We start from the raw sequence: 23238 nt of genomic DNA on the forward strand, positions 1-23238 counted from the left end.
AATCTGAAGGCCACATGAAGTTTGGAGGTCTGTAGTGATTGACTCTGCAGAAAGTTGGCGACCTCTTCGCACTATGCGCGTCAGCATCCGCTGACCCCGCTCCGTCAGTTTACGTGGCCTACCACTTCGTGGCTGAGTTGCTGTCGTTCCCAAACACTTCCATTTTCTTATAATACAGCTGACAGTTGACTGTGGAATATTTAGGAGCGAGGAAATTTCACGACTGGATTTGTTGCACAGGTGGCATCCTATCACAGTTCCACGCTGGAATTCACTGAGCTCCTGAGAGCGACCCATTCTTTCACAAATGTTTGTAAAAACAGTCTGCATGCCTAGGTGCTTGAATTTATACACCTGTGGCCATGGAAGTGATTGGAACACCTGATTCCAATAATTTGGATGGGTGAGCAAATACTTTTGGCAATATAGTGTATGTGAAAAACTATTATTTTCTCTCCAATTTAGAATAATTTGGTTCTAGCTTTGATCCATCACATAAAAACCCAATAAAATACAAGGAAGATAATAGAGAACAAACTGGAAAAACAAATCAAAGGTATATGAATATTACAGTCTTGTACAGTAAATACTGTAACTTCAGTACAAAGAATTGTGTGACTTTTGCAATCATTTACAGATGCTAAAAAACGAAACGGAATTCCAGCAGTTATGCTCAGTAGTCTTCAGAAGAGCACCAAATTATAAAGTAGCTTATGCTTGAGCTCATTAAGAAAAAATAGGACTTTAAATGAAGTTCATGATATATATTTATGACTCCAGGTTGGAGTGGAATAAAAAAAAAAAAAAAAAAAACAATAAAAAAAGAATAAATTAAAAAATCCAAACTCCGTAAGTGAAAAAGAGAATTATGCCTGTTATTTCTTTGGCACATTGAAATAACAGCATGGATGTCCAATCTGTACTGGCACTTGCAGATTCCGTGATTCCAGCAGACAGACTTAGATGTGGTCTCATAAACCCAACTGTCACATCCGTCTTTTCACCAAGGTTAACAGTGAAGCCAGTGGAATGCGCTGCCCAGGATCAAGCAACAATATGCATAATGTGATGGGTAGGAACTGGTTGCTGACTGACATCATTTAAAGAGAAGTTTCATATTTTTTTCTCCTGTTTCAGTCAGTCGGAAGCAAACGGTCATAAAGCCACAAGTTACAGAATCCTCGCCCCCGAAAAGAGGGGTCCTCAGTCTCCTTGGCAGTGTGGGTCTAAATATGCCCTTGGAAAGAGACTGCAAGAAGTAGGCATAGTTTACTCCCTGTATCAAATAGATGAAAGGTGTGTGGACTTTGATGCAGGCAGGTCCAGCAGAGCCTGGACGGTCAATCCCACCCTTACCAGACCTCGCTCCTCCAAGATGTGATGTGGCAGACACAACTTGTCCTGAATTAACAAAGATATCAATCATCATGTCAATGAGGTAAAGATTAAGGTTGGTGTTGGTCTACAGCAGCTTTAATTTGGTGAATGCATCTATGTCAGGCAGACTGCTTTAACTAATAAAATGTACTTTGGAGGGAAACAACATCAAGCTAGACACCCAGCTGCATATATATATATATATATATATATAAAAACAAAAACAAAAAAACCCACGCATAAATATGTTAGAGCACTCTGATTGACAGTTAGCATAAGTATTATTTTGTATTTTATAATTTATGGTAAATGACTTATATCACAGGACAATAATATATTATAAAAAAATACTTGGAGATAAACATTGAAATTGAAATAGCAAACATGTTTTACCTGCGGCACTCCAAGCTTCTTGCAGGCCTCTAGGAAGTTTTCAACATTTCTGCGGCATTTTGCCATGCTTAGCTTTGGCTGGAGGTATCAACATTAATCATATTAGTTTCCTCATCTAAGCACATGAGCCAGTCACAAGGCAAAACTAAGAATACCATTCAAACTTATTGGACAGTGGATACACTTACTACTGCAGGTGACGGCACGTGAATGCTGGGGACAGAGCGGGGACATATGTGATTGGCCAAATGGCAGAGGACCACTCCATCCATCAAAGCTGCACCAACATCCTCTGGGAGCAGGACTTTTAGTCGAGACTCAATGTTCTGCACACACATAAAAGCAACTTAATTTGATCAAACCATGAAATAAAAAGTTTACACCCCAATACCACCCTTATTTACATTATCATCTACGCGATGTACATACAACTGAAAATAACAGTAAGATTAAATAGCTAAGATAGAAAAAATAAAGTGAAGACTTTTAAAATAGTATGAAAACAGTATGAAAAAAATTCAAAATAGAGCCAAAGTGACAGTATGTGCAAAATGCCTCTGCAAACAGGTGTGTTTTAAGCAGTCTTGAAGTCTGAAAGAGAGGAAGAATGCCCGACAACCAAGGGCAGATTATTCTACAACTGTGGAGCCAAAGGTACAATCTCCTCTTAATTTCAGTTTGCATTTAGGGATAATAACGAGCTGCTGATTAGCAGAACCTGAGGGAGCAGGCAGGTGTATGGGAGAGTAGCAGCTCAGAAAAATAACAGAATCTTAAAACTTAAATTAAAAAGTAAAGGCTGTCACTACCTAATAATTACATCAGCTCATTTGTGCATGTGCAACAGGATATTAATCAAGACGCCATAAATAATATGATAACAGTACTGAAATGTACATATTTCTATCCGTATTCATCAGAGAGAATGGTAAACTATATTTTATTTTAAAAAAAGTGTCTAATGACTTTTCAGAAAGAACTGGATGTGTTTTAGATTTTGTCTAAAATCATGATGGATATGCTCAGAGCAGTAAATGTAAATACATTTCCACTGTGTTTATCTTTACCTTAGTTCTGTATACTATATGTAATTCTATCCAAAGTTTGAAAGCATCCAGGCCTTTATAACATCAACATATTTGAACAATAAATTTACTGAAATGCCCTTGGCTTTTATGAGAAGAGATAGGCCTGGGAGTAATGTGCATAATAGTAGAAGGAAAACCTTTCTATTCTAAAATTAGAACCGTGTTGGACCCCACAGTAAAGAAGAGCAGCAGTCACACAGTTTAACTAGCAAAGTTTGCTCTGCCAAATAAGATCTGAACCACTGTTATGCAGTAGACCTGTCAGCCACACTCTGCTCCAAAATTAATGAAATTTATGGTCAACCATGTCAAAGGCAGCAGTTAAATCAAGAGGCATAATATTTACAGTCATTTGCTAAGAACACACTGTTAGCAGCTCTTAAAAAGGGACGTTTTTTTGTTTTGTTTTTTTTACATAAAAGGCAGTTTGGATAGAGGCCTGTAATTTTAAAAGTTTCTGGTTTAAGAGCAGTTTTCTTCAATGGAATGAATTACTACCTGTTGATAACTAAAGAAAGACTAGCAGAGGACAGGCTACCATTTATAATTGAATGCAGAACTGGTGCAATAGTGAGGAAAACCTATTCAAAAAAATCTAGGGGGGAATCATTATATGGAGAACCATATGAACAACTATCTCCTTTAAGTAAAGCAGAGAAACTGGCTCAAATCTGTCAAAGACAGCAGAGCAATCTGAGGAACATGACGAAGCAGCTCAACAGTTAAAAAAAAAATTAGCTTGAGACAATTTTCTTGAATGATAGCAGAAACATGATTTCTTCTAGCATCTCTAACACTTTTCTGCTAAGAAATTCTCTTGTAAAATAATATTTCATTTGAGACCTAATTTTTATCCTTCGTACACTTTTGTTCAGCTCACCTACACCCTTGTTTGACGGCATTTTCATTCAGGGTTTAGATTTGGCTTTATGTAAATCCCGTTATTGTCCCACAATGGGGAAATTGGTTCTCTGTGACCCATTCTGGGTCCAAATGCATAACCTTTTTGACCCATTCCCCTGGGGAGCAGTGGGCTGCCATTGTGTGGCACCCGAGAGCAGTGTGGGGTTAAGGGTCTGGTTCAGGAACCCAGAGAGCAGCATGTGGGGATTGAACCGGGTACTTGGAACCTTCTCAGAGCACAAGCGCACTGCTCTCACCACCAGGCCAACACTCCTCTCCTATTAGGCAAATTTTAAAAGGGGCTACAGGATCAAGACGTTTTGACAGAGAGAAAAACCATGAATCGAGCTCATCTGTCTGGCTGTGTGTTTTCTGGATGGGGCCGCATGTTGAACTGGTTGATAGCTTCCTTTTGTATCTCTGCTTCTTCCAGAATATCTGCTTCTGTCTCCTTGAAGCCCAGTCGGCCTCGGCAGATGGCAGCTCAGACTAAGCTGGTTCTGCTGCAGGTTTCTTCCTGTAAGGGAGTTTTCCTTTTCTAATGTTGCTACATGCATGCTCAATGTGAGGGGTTCCTGAAGAGTCAATAACAAAATGCCAGCGAAAATCACTGTTGCAAGCGAAGCAAAGCGATTACTTTATCCTCGATGGCTTTGCTTGATTGAATTTTTTAACCAATCTGAGTGTATCGTCTCTTTAAATTTCCATGAGATGACACATGTTTTGAATTGGTGCTTTATAAATAAAGTGAATTTAAAGAGGCATTATGGAGTTTTCAAATGATACTGCCACCAGTGGCCAAAACATAGAACTGCACCACTTGATCATAGGACAGACAACCGGTGTCTGTTGATCTGGATGCCATTTGCGTTTGAATCTCAACAAGATATCAGAGAAAACCAACAAAATTTCTCTTTAAATGAACTGAATTTAAAGTTTGGCTGTGGAGGCTGAGGTTGGAGGTCCTTGATAACCTGGCTGGGAAACATTATCAGATTTGTGTCTTATTTGCCTGCAGTGTGATTGTGTCCTTAGTAATATGAGTCAATTTTTTTTATTCTTTTATTGAACAGTTATGTAAAAAAGAGAAAACCTAAAATATAAATTACAAAAAGCAAAGACAACCATGCAAAGAAAAACTACTATTACTTTTTGTTCTCAGAGTAGGTTGGACAGGCCATTTAGATACTTTAAAGCTAGTGCTGGATTTAGAGATCCAGGAAGGCTGGTATCAGGAAGGATGCCAAATAAACCTGATTTGTTTGGTCATATGCTTGACTAAGTGTTTTAAAAACATTTCTTTTCCCTCAAACATCTTCGTATGAAGTTACTCATCCCATGCTGTTCTAACAGGAGTTTAAGATTTGATGTTCTTATCCAGTGTATTGTAGAGTAATGATATGCACTTCTTCTGGTGTAGGTCCATTTTCAGGAGCGGATCCAAATGAGTTTTGGTGGGTGGATGAGAAAGAGTGGAAAAGGCTTTTTTTATCCTTCTCTGACAGAAATAAAAATATTTGAGCTGTAAAGTTGAAATTTGGATAAATATATATTGTGACTATAAACTGTCTTGTTCCTTTCATGTGTCATGCGTAGAATAGAATGAGTGACCAAAGGCATAAATTTGTTCCTTTTGGATAAAAAAAAAAAAAATCAGAGCAGCCATATAGGACAGAATGTTTCCTGAATTCATTTAGATGAACAATCACCAGGGAAGGGAAGCTTGGCTGGTTTTATTTTTTCAGTTTTACTGGTAGCATGTGAGTCCAAGTAGTTTTCTTCAAACAGCTTGTCTTAGACGACAATAGCATTAGACACTCATAACAAATAGCAGCCAGTACTATGTATATTCTCAAACAAGAACCTGTTAATGTAGCCAAAAATTAGGTTTCCATGACTGACAATGTAACACTCTATAGTTCTGTCAGACAGGATTAAATAATCTTAAAAGGTTAAAAAAATGTATTTTCTTTAATAACTTCCCTTTGTTAAATTCTTTTCCAAACAACCCGGTCACCAAACTGTGACCGGATCGTTTGGATAAGATGTTCCCAGATCATGTTGTGAATCTGGGGATGTTCCTCCTCATTTTTCTAAACTGTTTCTGGTGGTACTGACTGTAGGTTGAACTTGTGTTTCACTGCTAGTCTAGTCTTGTAAGATTTAATCTCTTCTTGAACCCCCAGTAGGGTTCATCAAAAGCCCATCAAGAGGAACAAATTAGATGCAATCTGCTTGGTGTCTCTAGAAAAGGTTTAACCAGTCAGGTTGATTGAATTGTTTGTGAAGTGCCTGAAATGACATTTTTTGTAAACTGGCGCTATATAAATAAACTGAATTAAAGTCTTTTGCTCCACGCTTACTTGTGTTTCTGTAAGTAGTTTAACTATTCTTGGATATCAAGACTCCATGACAGGCAAGCCTCAAGGATCCTCTTCCCTACGCTCTCTCTAGTGCTTGTCAACACTCTGACATCATCTGGCCACAGTGCGCCAATGCCTACTCCCCCTCTGGACCACTGTAATGGGCTTCACCTTGGAGTCAGTCAGTTATTACTGATACATCTCTAGTTGGTGCAGAATCATTTTAGAATCCATTTCAAGATTTATCTTTTTCTTTTCTTAAGTTTGCATGGTCTTCCCTCAACTAATCTCTCTGGTCTGCTTGATTCTTACTCTCCTGCTCGATGCCTCAGGTCAGCTGATCAGCTACTCTAGGAGGCACAGAGGTCTAAACTCAGCTCAGAGGCCTGTGTTCAAATCCAGCGGTTCCGTCCTCCAAAGTCTAGATTTGTTGTTCAGCCAATTACATCACAGCGAGGCGCCATGACCGGTTCGAATTCAAAGACTCCTAGGTATGCGGCTGACAAATGCAGCCTTCTTTTAGGCTGTCTGGGAAGACAGGACCAGTGTCTCCTCCATAACCTTGGGTATCCCACGATACATTGCGAGTCCAAGCAATCTCCGTACTCCGAGGAAAAAGGGAAATGCTGACGAACAGTGTTGAATATTGTAAGTGCAGTTATGAATTATATAAATCATTTAATCTCTAATTAAGGAAAATAGGTATTGAGTCAGATATGTGGAAGGCAATGTTTGGTTTATTGAAAGGTTTTATCTGTCTCTGTGCAAATGGACTTAGCTAACATTTAAGCACATAATCCAATATTTCTTCAGTGTGGGGACTATAAATCTGATTTCTGTGACAACAGTACTTCTGCTGAACCTGCTCACACCTTGACGATTTAGAACAGCGTATGCCAGAGGTATGAAAAGGCATAAGTTATGGGTACGTCTTGTATAAGTTATGAGCACGCTGAAGCACACTGGCACATGTCGACATATGGCTAGTACGTCAGCATATGCTATACGTTGGGCATAAGTTACAGGTTAGGTATCTGATCGTTGACATACGCATCGTTGACATCAAGTGCAAGATACTCATAAATATCGTAAACCTCAGCATAACTTATGCGTAATCAACAACTTATCTCAAACAAATATCCAAATATTTTGCATGTTCCAGATGACCGCTGAGCATGTTTCTAACTTACAGCTACCGTATAATTGAGTATTGGCAGGATTTTGGTATAAATGGGGGGTTCACAGGAGGAAACTGTCAGTTCTCCTCCAGACTTCATCCCCATCATAGGGTGAGCGGGAAGGTGTGTGTGATGGATCCTCCCTGCGTTCACGCCCAAGTCCACGACCAACAAATTTGTTAGCCGACATGACGCTGAATTTGCTGCGACTGCAAACCCTTTATTTCTTTTTATTTATTCGTTTTTCTGGGGGCGGCTGTAAACAGCAGCTTGGTTAATACTACTGTACGATCAAAGACATCTTTTTATGCAGACCAGGCGCCTCCCTGCACATCGCCGCTCCTGAGGGGAGCAGCTTTTACTGATGCTTCGTAGTGCCCATAAAATGATCCTTGTGCATCAAGCATCAAGAAATGATGCTTGTGCTTCATTTCATGGGCATTAAGCTACTGTGCCTTATGCATAAGTTAGGCTGTCGTTGAACATAAGGCCTGGACTCAAAATTGAAAAAATATAGAAAGTTTAGAGTATGCCAGCTTTTTAGAAGAGTCTGGGACATCGGGGCATACGCTGGCTAAATCGGCAAAGTGTGACAGGGCCCTTAGTTAAATAAACTAAACTGTTTCCCTGGTCTCCTGAGAATTCACTTGCATGTAGGTTAGAAACCTAAGACCGACTATGACCCCATTAGAGTCTTTGGACATTTATCTTATCTTTAAAGATTAAGAAAAGGGAAGCTTTGTTGCGGATGATTTTTTTTTTTTTAGCAGAAATAAATGGGGGCGTTGCGAATAACATGCGTTGCAAAGACATGCAAACAGATTGGGTTTCCGCACATAAAAATAAGCAGATTGTTTTTTCTCCAGAGAACTTTGAGATCAGATTCAAAGACATGTGACTGGAGGTAATAATGATTACCATTTGAATATACAGTAATGATTATAATAAATAATAGATTGTATAAAACCTCATAAGTGGCTTATCTCAAAGTTTTATGAACAAAAATAAAAAAAGATATGAAAATATCAGTTAAAAATAAAAAAGACAAAATATAAAATGTATATCAATGGATCAGTTGGACTTTAATTTTTTGGACTCTTTTTGACTTTGAATTTTTTTTAGGCTCCTGCACCCCCATGGCGGCTGCTGAAGAGGGAGTGCAATCATCTAACGCAGGTGTGCTGGAGCTGAGACACATTTGAAACATGCAGTATGTTGAGGCCAAATGACCAAGTTTGAACAACACTGCTCTATGGGGTGCAGTAAGTTGAAAAATGTATGTAATTATAGTTACCTTTAAGCTAAAAATGTATCCAATTGTATTTATCTATAATCAAAAACTCCAGTTTTTAAGAGGATTTGGTGTAAACAGCCTTGATCTGGAGTTATGTCCTTTAAGTGGTCTGTATAATGGGTGCTGCACTATAAATAAAGTCCAGGAAAAAGGTTTGCATGACATGTCATGGCTACTAGAGTTGTGACATCACTGGATAAAGTAACTTGGAACATTCAGTACTGTGGATGTTTAGATGGAGCTTGTCACCCAAAAGGAGTAAATGTGGGAACACAAACAGGATCTTTATATGACTCATGGACTGGTGAAAACAAGGAAGATGCATGCAGATTACAAAATATCTCACCTGTCGTAAAAGACCAATTTGCTCCATTTCCTCTCTTAAATGCTCCATCTTCCTCCTCATGGTAAAACTGGGATCTGTCGAGCTGAAGTCTTGACGGGTTCCACGTGTGAAGGCTGAAATAAGACATAAAGAGTCTGTGTTAATGATGAAACGCAGCTTCTGGAATGCTCCAGGAACTCAATGTTTTGGAAGATTTCTTAGAAAAACTGCAGGGACTGAGTAATGGAGCAGTTGGAATCTACTTCATCCCAGTGTCGGTAAACACACGTTCTCCACTTTTTACTTTCAAGACTGCTGTAGAATAAATATTTAGATTTTCTCAAGGTTTTGTGCTGAACATTTCCTTTCTGAACGTTTTCATTTTGTTCAAATTGAGAGACAATAAGTATAACCTTAATAGGAGATTTTATCAGATCTAACAAATAAAACCCAAACACTTGGGAGTCAAATATTGTGTTTTTATGGATGTTTAAAAACTATTGGGATCTGCAGTCCATGTTAGGCATTTTTTTTGATTGACATGGAATGATTCATATGAGAGAATCAGATGTTTGTTGAATTTATTAAACATTTCTCTAAAACACACAGGTTTGAAAGTATAGGCATAAATCTAAATAAATAGGCACTCCACCACCAATATCTGGAGAAATTGTCCTGATCGAGTCATAAAGTGATCATTAGGAAAGTTTGGCAAAGTTCTGACTGCATTTGTTCCCCATCCTTTTCAGACAAGGTGCATAAGTCAGCTCATTTATCGCTCTTTTCCCATTCAGGTCGGGTCAATTCAATTCAGATTCACTGATTTTCCATTTCAGTGGAACAGTATTTCAATACAGCTGTGTTCTTTAATAGCAAGTCTAGAGTACTATAATTTGCAGATACACCATAACAGCCTGCTTGGTTTATGGCTGTTGTTAGACTCCGAGTAAATAAGGAAAGCCAAGAAAAGCTGCATACAGCATCATTAAATGAAAGGATACCAGTATAATATGGCACCACCATAGTATAATATTGTTTAACAGTTGGAGATATTAACCAGTGGTGGAAAGTAACAGAGTACTTGATTAATGTATTTAAGTACTTTTTGTGAGTATCTTTACTTTACTTGAGTATTTTGGGGGGGAAGCTGCTAGTTACTTGTTACTTTTCGTTCAGCTTAGCTTTGTAATCAAATGTTGCAGTTTTTCTTCCTTAAAATGTAATTTTAACATGTAAGGTAGCAGCCCTTAGGACTGAGTTTCAACAGTACTGTTTTAGAGATTTAAAGACAATACACAAATGTGAGAAACTTAGAGCAAATATTATTAGTAGTTTATAAGTTTTATTAACGCCTTATTTGTTGCCATGTGGCCAAGTTTTCCAGTAAGATGAGTTCTCAGAACACAGTTCTAGTTTCTTTGTGGTAATATATTAAACCTTATACATCTATTCCATTGTCAAAGTGTGAGGAGAATCAAGACACTCCTGTTCTTTTCGTTTGTTTTTAGATAAGAAATAATTATAACAATAGTGGTAATTTTATGTGGCATTTTTACACTGAAGTCCTTTTCAGGTGGTGTAGTATTTGTAGCTGTTAGGATTCCAGTTTGTGTGGGTTGTTTTTTTGTTTTCCTCTCTCCACCACCAGGCGGTGCCCTGTCTACTTTGGGCCTCCCTGCACACCTGTGTCTCATTGGGTTTTTACCAGAGGAGTACTTGAGCAGCAGGCTGTCACCACCTTGACACCAGAGTGTTTGCCAGTATTGGGAAGACTTTCTGTGTTACTGGATAAGCCTGGACTGAGTGTCCCTTTAGCAAGGGGAAAACCTCCACATGTTCCATTCAAGTCCACTCCTGGAAAACCAAGTGACAGTCCACTTCTTTACTCCTCTGGGTCCAACGTATGTCTACCTGTCCACTCTCCAACCAGTTCCCTCTTCTCTGGATTAAACCCCCACAAACTGGATCAAAGAATAAACCAAGAGCCCCCCAAAGTGAGTGCCTCTCCAGCAATATTCAAGCCTCAGTCTATTTTCCCACTGTCCCTGAACAGATCACTGTGATCTCCCCTTCAGAGTTTCCAGTTACGGTTCACCAGTCCGCTGACTTCCAGTATTGTTTCCCCACAGAGTTTCAATCTCCATCAGTGTTTGCAAACCTACAATAAACCTGTTAAACTTTTACCCTTGGTCTCTGAGAGGTTCTCTGCATGTGGGTCAGATCTTTAAAGCCCATTATGACAGTAGCAGGTGGTTCTATGCTTCAATACATCAGGTGGTTTTGAAAATTACAAGATTCTTTAAAAATTACAGTGAAAATTATTTAGAAGTGTTCTGATATTAGAGAATTCTATTTGTATTTTTTAAATACTTAGGTACTTTTAAATGCATGTACTTCGAATACCTAAGTATTTTCAAAAGTGAGTACTTCAATGCTTTAACTTGAGTAGATGTTTGATCGAGAAGCTTTTACCTGTAGTCGAGTAAGACTTGACCATGAGTATAAATACTTTTACTCAAGTACTACTGTTGAGTAATTTATCCATCACTGCCCCTAACTAATCACTGACCAACAGTTTTCCAATATAGCATTTTTTTGCACTCGGAATGTTTGGAACCACAAGCATAATAATAGTAATGGATCTACGAAATGCTTACAAATGCAAACATTGGAAAGGCAAATCAATCCGCAGGGAGTCACTCTAAGTTAGGGCAAAGGGGGCATTAGTTTGGTTAGTTTCAGGGAAATACGTTTAAACACAGTGAAACCCTTTACTAATCAAGCTGAGTTTAATTCAAAAGCCCAAACTTAGCCTTCTTTACCCTTTCCAAAAGCAGTTTTTGTCGGGTGTTTGCAGTTGTGCAACTGTTGCAAAGTTCAATAGTTGATTAAATTTCAGCAAGTTGGATCCCTCTTTCATCATTTTTTGAATCCAGTCTAACTGTACCACTAACCCACAGCAGGATGCTACCGCCACCATGCTTGACATGCAGCGTTCTTAGTTTGAAAGATATTTCTTGTTGTCTACAAATGTATTTGTTATAGAGACTGAACAGCTCCATCTTTAGATTATCTGACAATAAGAATTTTCTTTTAACAGAAGATGCTGAAATCTGTACAGAAGCTGAGAGGAGCAGGGGCTTTCATCTTCAAAGTCCCAGGCAGTGGATTCAATTTTCTCCTTTTAGACAGTTAAGGTGATAACACAATGGTTACCTTGATGATGTATGAATATTAATGAAATTTTCTTTCATCTAAAAATATCAGTATGGGTCATATGAAACTTGGCACACCATCTGTATTCCTATCTAACACAATGGCTGCCATTTTATTACAGATGTCCCAAAACTGTTGAGATATTCTGCTGCTTTAATTAAACAATTAAAGGCAACCAAACATACATAAAGTTTTTTCATTCAATAAATAAAAAAACATGAATATTATTTTTACCCTGTAGTTACTTCTGGTTGTTTACCAGAGTGATTAAAAAAAGTGCTTCCATTTTGGTTCAGCTGAAAAAACAAACTTTTTATAGTGCAAAAAAAATGTCATCACATTACTATATATCTACATAACAAAACAACATAATTATATGGCAACTTACTTCTACAACCACACACATACCAAAATGGTGCAGATTAATATCCAATGTTTTTAGATATCTAATTCTTTTAATTAATTATTTAATTAAGAATTAATAAAACATTTAATAGTCCATTATTATCCAGTTGTATTTAAACTAATTTCTTTAGCATACTACTGTCTAATGTCATACTAATGTCTAGTTACTCTGATTGTGCAGTTAATGAGTTACAAACTTGTAACTGGTAGCTCTAACTATCTTATTCATTTAAAAAAACGTCCCCAACAGTGCATGTCTCCTCTGCTTGTGGGGAATATCAGGCTTCTTGGTAGGAGGCAGGATAAGCCACAGCTAGCAGCTGGTCACTGATATAAGCAATAAAAGAACATTCTCCGAACACAAGTGCCTTAAAAACAGAAAAATGTTTACAACAAGGCAGAATAACGCCAATAAACAGTGGTTTTAAAAATTTATTTAAACCAGGATAACCCTAGACAAACAGAGAGCTGCGAAACAGAAAACCATATCGTGTGGAGCCATAACATACTGTAACATAGTCTTAGTAATATGGGATGATCAAGAGTGAAATTTGCACACTCTGATAAATTGTTTTTTTGCTATTTTAAAGGTTGTTCTGAAAAAATGCCTCATGCAGCATCTTTCTAAAATCTTCAAGGGGAAAAAAATAATTGATGGAATAACATTGGTTGCCTTTTGGCTCTTGCAGTTATAGATGAATGACAGGTAAAAGCTCTTGCCAGCTGCAAAGAAACCTGACCTGTTAGCTTGTCAGCCATGGTGTGGGTATGGGCGTATTTCACTGTCTAGTGGATGTTAAAATAATACCTGTTACTCAAAACAGCTTTCAGAGCAGGAAGTTAAACTAAATGATGCACTGGATGTTTTTGAATTGCCTGTGGTTGGTTTATGTCTGAGCTGTGGTTTTCTGTCTAGGCTGTCCTTTTTTGGAACATCTTTCCTTGCATATTTAAAAGGAATGAACAAGAAATAATACTAAGTTTTTGTATGACTGATTGAAGTACTTGAGAAAGGAATTATGTGCAATCTGATCATGAAAGCATGACAAAATAGTGTGAACAACATTGATTCCACAGAAAACCTTTCCCTGACTTCCAGAGAAAAGCTTGGTGCTCTCAACCGGAAAAAAATTTGGCTTCAAGTACCAATAAATAACGTTTGCTTAAGCACCTCCACTTTTGTTACTGCCAAGCTGCTGATCTCTGCAGATGATTATGTGTGTTCACTTTTACTTTCCTTGTCAATACTTGCAAGTTATGTATGACAAAATGCCATATTCATATATTATATTTCACATTTTGTAACATTATAGTAATGTATTGTCCTTGGATTTAAGAAGAAATAAAAGAAAACTAAAATTTTTAACATTTTCTACACATAAAACCAAATGTTGCATGGTTTTGTGCTCGGTCCCGTTTATTCTGACACAACAATCAGTGAAACTCATCTGGAATCCTCTAGGAACCCCAATTTGCTTCAAATACAGCTGCATCTTTTACTTTGTGAAACGGATCCCAGATCTGTGAATCCTTACAGTGGATGGACAGATTCACCCAAGTGAGATGCCATATTGCATCACGTTTTTTTATGAGTGTAGCCGACTTGTCAGCCCAAAGCAGTAAATAAACTGGATTCGTAACAGTGGCAAAGGTTACGCGTATCACAGCTTTCTATTTTAAACAATTCAAATATTTACACTAGATGTGTAATATGCGTGTTCAATGCTTGTTTTAAGTTTCTTATATCAGATACATATACGCTTCTATTTGGCAAGGAAAAACAGGAAAACAACATCTGATGTCAGGTTCTTCTCACAGGCCCCGCATCAACCGGGATGAGGAAGAACAATGGTGAGTCTTACCCTTGGTGATCTCTCTATAAAATAATATGCAAAACCTAAACTTACCAGACTCTAGGTGAATCCTACCACCTACTAGGTGTTCTGAATTGTGCAGGATATTTCTGTGTTTTTTTTTTATATTTCTGGAATCGAATCAGTTTTACACATTTGACTGGGTTTCGAAATGCTTTCCATACTCAGCTCTTGAAGCTGAGTATGGAAAGTATTTAATACAAAATATAGTTCAAGAAAATAAAACCCAGATAAAACAGACTGATGAGCACCTTTTTCCTGGGCATGGCCAGACTTACCCAGACCTGATGAAGCTATCAGAAGCTATTCTCTGGTCAGAAAACCTTTACTGTGGAGGGTACTTTGCAATGGCTGGTTTAAATTTCAATTTTCAAACCTATGCACGTAAATACCTTTTATGTTCGTGATTTGAAAACACAAAAAAGTTTCTGACATCCCCTGCAAGCTGTCTGACTACCCCAGTTAAGCTCCACTATCCATTATAATTTAAGATATAAAGAAATCTAAGATAAACACTTATCATCTAACTGCAAACTACATCAATATGATCAGATTTTGACTTGCAATGCTAGAAATATTTAAGTTTGAAGAGGCAGATCAATGTTTTATGTAATCTAACTTTTATAAAACAGTAATACTTGGAATTTATGGGTAGACTGCTAATACAGGAGGACATTGAGAAAGAGGGTTTGAATATGGTAGTTTCCCAACCAAAACGGGAGTCTTAACAGCTATGTGCATGTATGCCACTTCGCTGTGATTACATGCTCTTAAAGCGCCTGGTGTATTTTCAATTTTACGTGTTTTAGCTGCCAATCTAAACATGGTGTCGGTAGAGGAGGACCTTAAAATCTTCCACTTTTAGTTGCTATGAATGACCATCCAAACTTTTTGTCCAGTGAGAGCTTTTACAAAGTAAAGAAAGTATATAACGGAGTGGGGTCAGCTAAGGTAATTTAATCCAACAATGAAGTTTACTTTGGTGTTATGTTAGAAACAAGGCTTTTTAGTCTGCAACTAGTCTTTCCCCCCGGGCAAAAATTGCTAGTTTGTTTATCCAACACTGAAGCAAATCCATAGCAAAAGTTATCAGCTGCTGTTTTCTTCAAAGACAAACAGGCGACCCAAACCTTCTTTCAGGTTTGTTTCTAGGGAAATTTTCCATTTCTTTCATGATTAATTTTAGCTGATATAGTAAGGGTGAGTATACCTACTCCTGGTAAAGAAAGCTACTTTCTTTATGCAACATTTCTTCAAAAACAAGAAAGAGGCGTAAGGCTAACAAGTTTCTGCCCTTACAGTATGGCTACCGTAATCAATGACGGCAACAAAACATGGTGTCTTCCATTCCTAGAGGGTGCATCTCTACCAATACATTTAGAAACTCATTGTAAACTTTTAGGTCACGTTCAGTTTTTAATGTGACTGTCATCAGACTTTGGCAGAAGATTTATTTATGAAAGCGCAACTTGATGTTTGCAAATGAAAAGCCAGACTTTCCATTCAAGTCTGTTTCAAGTCTGCTTCTTTTGTTGCTTCCAGGGGAATTCTCAGGAACCAGGAAGCTACACACTGTACTAAAATAGCTCTGTGCCACACCTCTAGGTTTGAAAGGAAAATAAAAAAAAAACTTGACTGATGTTGTTGATGGAGAGGACTGTTTAAAGGGAATTTTGCTTCCATATAGGGTGACAAATGCTTAATTTTGCAGTAAATGTCTTACTTTTTGCTATTATTTCTGGTCTTCTTTGCTTTATCTTTGACCTTTCTGCTCTTTTCTTTAATATTCATGATGCCATTTGTTCACTAATGTTCTCTAATACACCTATGAAGACTTCACAGAACACGACCATTTATAATATAAGATTATACACACATGGAGTCCAGATACTAATCAGGTGGCTTAGAGTTTGATATGATATGATATGTATATATATATATATATATATATATATATATATATATATATATATATATATATATATATATATATATATATATATATATATATATATACATACACACACACACGTGTCACAATATCCTTGTGGGGACCTTCCATTGACTTCCATTCATTTCCCACTAATTTATATGGCCCAACCATGACCCTTGCCCTAACCCTAACCATTACAGACACATACCTATCCCTAAACCTAACCTAAACTCAATTCACACCTTAGTCCTAAACCTAACCCCGACCCCAAGAAGAGAAACTTTCCTTATGGGGACCAGTTGTTGGTCCCCACAAGTACCTATGAGTCCCCAAAATGTAGCATATTTCTAGGAAATTATCCCCACCAGGTATTAAAGACATGGCCACACACATACATACACACACATATATATATATATATATATATATATATATATATATATATATATATATATATATATATATATATATATATATATATATATATATATATATATATTTTACCTTCCAACTACCTCTGGATAATGCACAGCTATGATTTTGATCATGAATCATGTTTTTGTTTTCAAAGCCTGAAACCAGTTGTGAGCAGATATTTTAAGAAGTTTATGACCAGACAACACACACCCAGGCAAGCTTTTTACTTGAACTTCCTTGAACATGTTTAATCTAATTATAAACCTCACCGAATTCCAACTGCAGTAAAAAAAAAAAAAGACAATGTTCAGTGCTTGTGAGTTACCTGATCTTGGTTTGAGTCCAAAGACAGTCAACGTGGTGCTAAAATCGGCATTGCGTAAGCCCTCCTAAGAACACAGACATTTGTCACACTCCACCATTGAGAAAGCTTTAAGTTCGATGCGATTTGGAAACTCACCTCGCAGTCTTCGTTCCCGCTGGAGTTTTTACGAGCGCTCTGACATTTGTACTGTCAAGAAAAGAATAGAAAATTTTTATGATGCATTTTTAATTCTCTCTTTATGATCTTTTCTGCAGCTGTAATAATCTTAACCTTCAATATTTGTACAAACAAAGGGGAAGTATTATAAGTAAATAGACTTTTTTATTGCAATGACATCCTTTCTGACTGCATGATGTCAAAATTTATCTAGGAGGGTAAAAAATTACCTTTTTTTGATATAATCGTTTATAAAAGTATAGTGAGACAAATTTTGGAGACCTTTTGTCAATCCTCCGTTCCACATCCCAGACAGCGGCAGTTTGTCTGCCGTAGAGAAAGATTGAAGGATACAGACATCAGAATGTGCGACTGATCCTTGGTGCAAAAATGTCTCTAGAGTTAAGGCTTCTCTCTTTCACTCTTCTCTACTTTCATCTCTTAATTTTTCAATGCTATTTAGGTCTGTGGACTGATAAGGTTCAATTTGAATCTGGTGAATTATTAATGTTACTCAAAATTCCTGTTTATATAAATCGATAACAAAAGGGAGGCACAATTATGCACACAGGGAAGGGATTAAGGACAAAAGGAAAAAAGGAGAAATTAATAGACGATAATCCTTAAAGGACACAAGGGAGAATGAAAAGACTGATACTGTGTGGAAAATCAGCTTTAACTGCTAAGTTTGTGTCTGGAAACAAGAAATTTGACAATTGTTCCACTTTCGGGACACCTTGAGTGTAACTGTGCTTTGTATTGATCTAAATATTCAAACAGTTTACTATGGGGCACCGTTTGTAAAGTTAAGCAAAAATTAGGAGCAATATTCATGGTTATTTACCATGTTTAAGATGAAAAAAAGGGGGTAATTCTTCCCCAAGTCATTATTTCACTATGTCATTCATCCATCCATCCATTTTCTATCATGCTTATCACAAGCGGGATTGCGAGGGGTACCTATCTCAAGGGCGAGAGGCAGGGTCCACCCTGCACAAGTCGCCAGTCAATCGCAGGGCAACACAGAGACAAACAGGACAGACAACCTTTCACACCAAGGACATTCAAGGACAAGTTAGAGAAACCTATGATGTCATTCATTCATTTATAAAACCCTTACTTTGTGAAATAAATATTTAGTTTGGAGCAAAATATTTAATTTGCAAATTAGATTTTTAGCTTGTTAATTAAATATTTAGCTCCAACATAAATATTTAGTTTTTAAATAAATATTTAGCTCCAGACTAAATATTTAGCTAGCTTGGTGCTAGCTAAATATTTATTTAGTTAAATAAATATTTAATTTGGAGGCAACTATTTATTTAAGAAACTAAATATTTAGTGTGGAGCTAAATATTTATTTAACAAAATAAATATTTTGTTAGCACCAAGCTATTTGTTAGCTAAATATTTAGCGAATAGTACATTTGTTTTAAGAAATGGGAAAATGTTTAATGCTATGTTAACCTGCTCCACAGAGCTACAACCATGCACATGCAGCGTCACTGTGTTGCCATAGCAACAACTTATTTCCTTTCCGCTGGGCTGGAGGGAAGAAGCCATTACATTCTTGTCCATTAAAAAACTAAATATTTAGTTTGGAGCTAAATATTTATTTAACAAACTCAATATTTATTTAACAAAGTAAGATTTTTTATAAATAAATGAATGACATAGTGAAAAAATGACATGGGAAAACATTTTTAACCCCTGTTGTTGTTGGTGTTCCACAGAAGGTATAGTTTCTGTTGGAACATCTTCAGAACTTTATTTCTGTGTGAGAAACCTTTTGTGTCCCGGGAACTCTTGGCTCCTGGGAACCCGAAGTGGGCCATGGCAGAATCAAAGCTGTTAATAAAGGTGAGGGGTAGCCTGGTGAGTTAGGATATTCTCAGAAGTTTCACCATAATCTCAAGTGCACTCAGAGTAAGGAATATGTCGTCTGTAACAGTCAGACATCATTATAGCAGCCTTTGTTAAAGAACAGTGAAAGAAGATTCCGACTCCTCTATTTTTCCGAGTACTCCACCCTGCTGTTTATGCAAAACAGGTTTTGCAGAGATTTCGGAGATAAGAAGCATTACCTCATTCATTTTATTAGCTTCACAAGTACAACCGTCTTTTAATCTCAGGTGTGCCTCTGGTAAACCCATAGAGCACCATGTAGAGAAGAATACAGAACACATGGAGAAAATGAATCAAGAGTCGCTTTCCCACTGAAAACCCAGATTTTTCTAAACCGGATTGACCTGCTAACAATTGGCTTTTGGTTATTTTTCCATTTGACCGAAAAGCCAAGTCTGACCCACTGCTGCATGTCTGATGACGATGATGATGTCAACAGTGCAACGGAAATCAGGGATGTAAATAATGGAGAGCAACATGAACAGCATTTAACATGGCCAGGGTGTAGTCAGTATTCTTTATTATTTTGCTCTTATCTGTCTGAATTCCTCTCACCAAAGCTGACCCATATTCATCGATTGTAAACAGAGTTGTTTTGGTTTGTTAGGTTTGTTTGTTGACATCTGTACATTGTGTTCCATGGTGTCACGTAATTTAGGTCAACCCGGGTCTGGTGCTCCGACTGCATGCCAATCAGATCGGACGCGATTTTAACACGGGTCGCTTGCCAAGTCGTTTGACACAGGTGGATGTGTCAGTTAGACGTTGCTACTGCCATTAAAAGCAGATTGTTCCCGGGTTCAAACAGGTTTTTCAGCCAATGTTAAAGGGGTAAAAGAAACACTGGAGAAAAGAAAGAGGGACACAAAGGAGGAAAGAAATTGAATGAGACAGAATATGATGACTGCAAATCCAAGGATTTTATCGACCATATTATGTGCCTGGTGGCCAGTGTTGGGCACGTTACTTTGAAAAAGTAATTAGTTATAGTTACTAGTTACTTCTCCTAAAAAGTAACTGAGTTACTAACTGAGTTACTCCACAATAAAAGTAACTAGTTACTAGTAAAAGTAACTATTGCGTTACTTTTACGTTTCTCGCCCCTGTAACCCTCACCACCCAGCCCCCACCTTCTCGCCGTGTGTTTCCAAAGCCAGCTGAATAGAGCGGACGACAAAGACAAGAACCTGCAGAGAGTTTAGCATTTATTGCAACTCAACGTAAATGACATCAGGGGGGAACGCCATGTGAAGTTTTTTAACAGGGCATTCAGATCTGGTGAAATTAATAACTGGGGGTGTGTAATTCTGAAATCCTGTGTGTTTGGGTTGTTATAGATACTGCAACATCTATCTATCCATCTATCTATCTAGATGTATACTCTGTGTGTGACATAAAATATGGATCTCCATCCCTGCCACAAAGGCCATCAAATAATGTTTAAAATAAAAAATACAGTAGGTTGAAAAGGCAGAGTATCCATCCATCCATCCATCCATCCATCCATCCATCCATCCATCCATCCATATTTCTCCCTTTCTCCATATAGGCTATCATTTCTGGCTGTTGTCAGGTTCATTTGATCGTTCACGCTCTCCATAGTTCTCCTGTGGCGCGAGCACAGGGCGACTATTGCGCGCCTTTAGCTAGCATGCGCGTTTCCTGTCGCTTGCGCGGTGACTCGTGCCGCCTGCGCTGTGTGGAGATGCAGGGGAAACCGTATGTGATGGGGAAACGCAGCTCGGCGTAACACCGGTATTTCCATCTGGAAAACGCTGTTTTGCTGCTGGAGTCATCCTCACTCTCCATCTCTCTGTGTGTGCTGTACATTAACACCCGCCAGCAGAAACACCCACCTCCCCAACTGACAGACGGAATCTCATCATACATCAGCCATTCTCATCCTCCCCTCTCTCATGACAAGGCGCGCACCTCTGGAGGACCTAAAAAATAATCTTTAATATCTCTTAAATAAAAGTAGCACAAACAATATTTTTTTCTGCACAAATCTGCACTAACGTTGCACTAACCATTAAGTCTATTTGCAGAGTTTTTTGACGTGGGTGGGGTGTCAGCTTCACGCAGCTGCGCACGAGTCCTATCATGAAAAAAGGTTCATTGTGCGACCTGAGTAACGCGCAGTAACGGGGTGTCTGCAATGGTAACTGCGTTATAGTTACACTCAAAGTAATTAGTTAGATTACTCGTTACTAAAACAAGGTAACGGCGTTAGTAACGCCGTTACTTTCAACGCCGTTAGTCCCATCACTGCTGGTGGCCTAGGTAAAGTGTTTTTCTTTTGCATATTTTAAATGTGTTTTTGTACACTAGTAACAAGGGTAGAAAAGGTGACCTGGTTGAAACCTCAATGGAAAAATCTGTTGTGCAATATGTGAACACATTTTTTTATCAATTCCAAAGAACCACTGTCCATCTCTACCCATTAACATTGTTCTTGTTTTAGCAGCAGAGGAGACATGAACTCTCTCGTTTACCCAGCAACCAAAAGCAGTATACTGTACTGAGCGGAGCGCAGCATATGAGGCAAACCATCCAGCAAGCATAACATCAGAACATCCCTCTGCAACCGCAATTCTCAAGTTCGGAGCAGCGTGTATGACCTGAAATGTTTTGATTAACTTACATTTAGCAGATAGCTCTACAGAGTAGAGTAAGCAAGTAAAAAACAGCTATTAAATTCAATATTTGATTAGCTTTGTTTTGTAGTTAAAGCTTTTTTTGTGGTTTGTATATTCAGTGTGCCAGAGTATACCTGTATTTTCCTCATACACCACATCACACACCAAATCAAAGCTTTATTTCATTGCTGCTGAACACTCCATAATAAAGCTATGTCTCCTTCTGACTGAGGGAAAAAGAACAGACTTATGTCATAGGTCGCCATGATAAGTGTTGTCCACATAGTGCTGGCAGTAAGGCAGAAGGATTTTGACAAATACACATAATTTTTTGACATCTACTATGCATGGGACATGCAAATGTCCACACTTTCATAGCTTAATTTTGGTTTGGTGATGGAGAGCTTTATTCATTAGCTACATTTTTTTTTTTTTCACTTTTAAAGTTTCCATAATTTTATTGCCACTATTATTCTGCCGCATATGCGCAGAAGTCTGCTACTGCAAACGCAAATAAAGTAATAAGCACATCAACAGCTCTGGATGGATGCACTACGGTCAGCTGAGGTAGAGACACGGTCTCTCCTTCCCTCTGTTGTCCATAGTGGAACCCATACAATGGCCGTACATTGGTGACAAATTTCAAGGTGAGCACAAGCAAATGAGAGACAGCAGTTTGTTGGTGTTAGCACAGGACAAGAGCAGATTAGATCTGCCGTAGGGGAGTATGCCAGGTAAACAGCACACCTACGTGGATGAGCGGGGCTGTGTCTCTGCTGGAGGTAGGACCACGAAACAGTCCTTCTACGGATAAAATGAAAACGCTTTTTTTAAAGCCACCCATAAACCTCTTGAGAGCATACCCCACTTCATTCTTTGTCAACATTATTTTCTCTATCTTCTATATTGATTAAAGCAGCTGAGATCATTCCCTGGATCCTTCGCAGTTACCCTAGGTCAACTGTGGCCTCTCTCCACCCTGGCGTTGTTTCCCCAGTGGACTTACCCAAACTTCCGCTGTGTTCCTCAGAAAAAAACTAATTCAATAAGAACTAGCTTCTTATTGACCACTTGATCGTTGATCGTGACTGCCGATTGACTGGTGGAAGTCTAATATCAACATCTGATATAGCTGTGGGATGGTTTAAAATTGTCTAACAAAAAACATGCAAAGCCTTTCTAACTTTAAAACCTTTTTATTATTTGTCCCCCTGTATTGTATCAGAACTATTCCTTCACTGCTACATTACAAGTGGTTTCTCATACCAGGAGCCACTGCAGTATTGGGAAGTACTGTACCCCCACCAGCCATTCCTTCTAACTGGTTAGGACACAGTTTCTCTGAAGTTTGTCAAGCTGCTATACATAAGGCTGGCTGCGCTACAGGTGGAGACAGGAAAATACAGAACCTGAATTTTCGCCTCTGTACACGGTGAGACACCATCTC

General features: G+C 38.1%; 1 protein-coding gene across 1 annotated transcript in view; it reads right to left on the minus strand.

Moving 5' to 3' along the window:
• Positions 1 to 431: 431 nt before the first annotated feature.
• lrch2 (leucine-rich repeats and calponin homology (CH) domain containing 2) overlaps positions 432 to 23238 on the minus strand; it is an 82525-nt gene continuing 59718 nt past the window's right edge. The window contains exons 16-21 of the mRNA XM_038289128.1: positions 17227 to 17277; positions 17092 to 17155; positions 8943 to 9055; positions 1959 to 2096; positions 1771 to 1848; positions 432 to 1401 (exon numbers count right to left, since the gene is read on the minus strand). Coding sequence (XP_038145056.1) covers positions 1282 to 1401; positions 1771 to 1848; positions 1959 to 2096; positions 8943 to 9055; positions 17092 to 17155; positions 17227 to 17277 — 564 coding nt within the window. The 3' untranslated portion in view covers positions 432 to 1281. The remainder of the gene's footprint in view (positions 1402 to 1770; positions 1849 to 1958; positions 2097 to 8942; positions 9056 to 17091; positions 17156 to 17226; positions 17278 to 23238) is intronic.

Source organism: Cyprinodon tularosa, unplaced genomic scaffold (assembly GCF_016077235.1).
Source record: "Cyprinodon tularosa strain WSP-4 unplaced genomic scaffold, ASM1607723v1 ctg263, whole genome shotgun sequence".
Classification (NCBI taxonomy): Eukaryota; Metazoa; Chordata; class Actinopteri; order Cyprinodontiformes; family Cyprinodontidae; genus Cyprinodon; species Cyprinodon tularosa.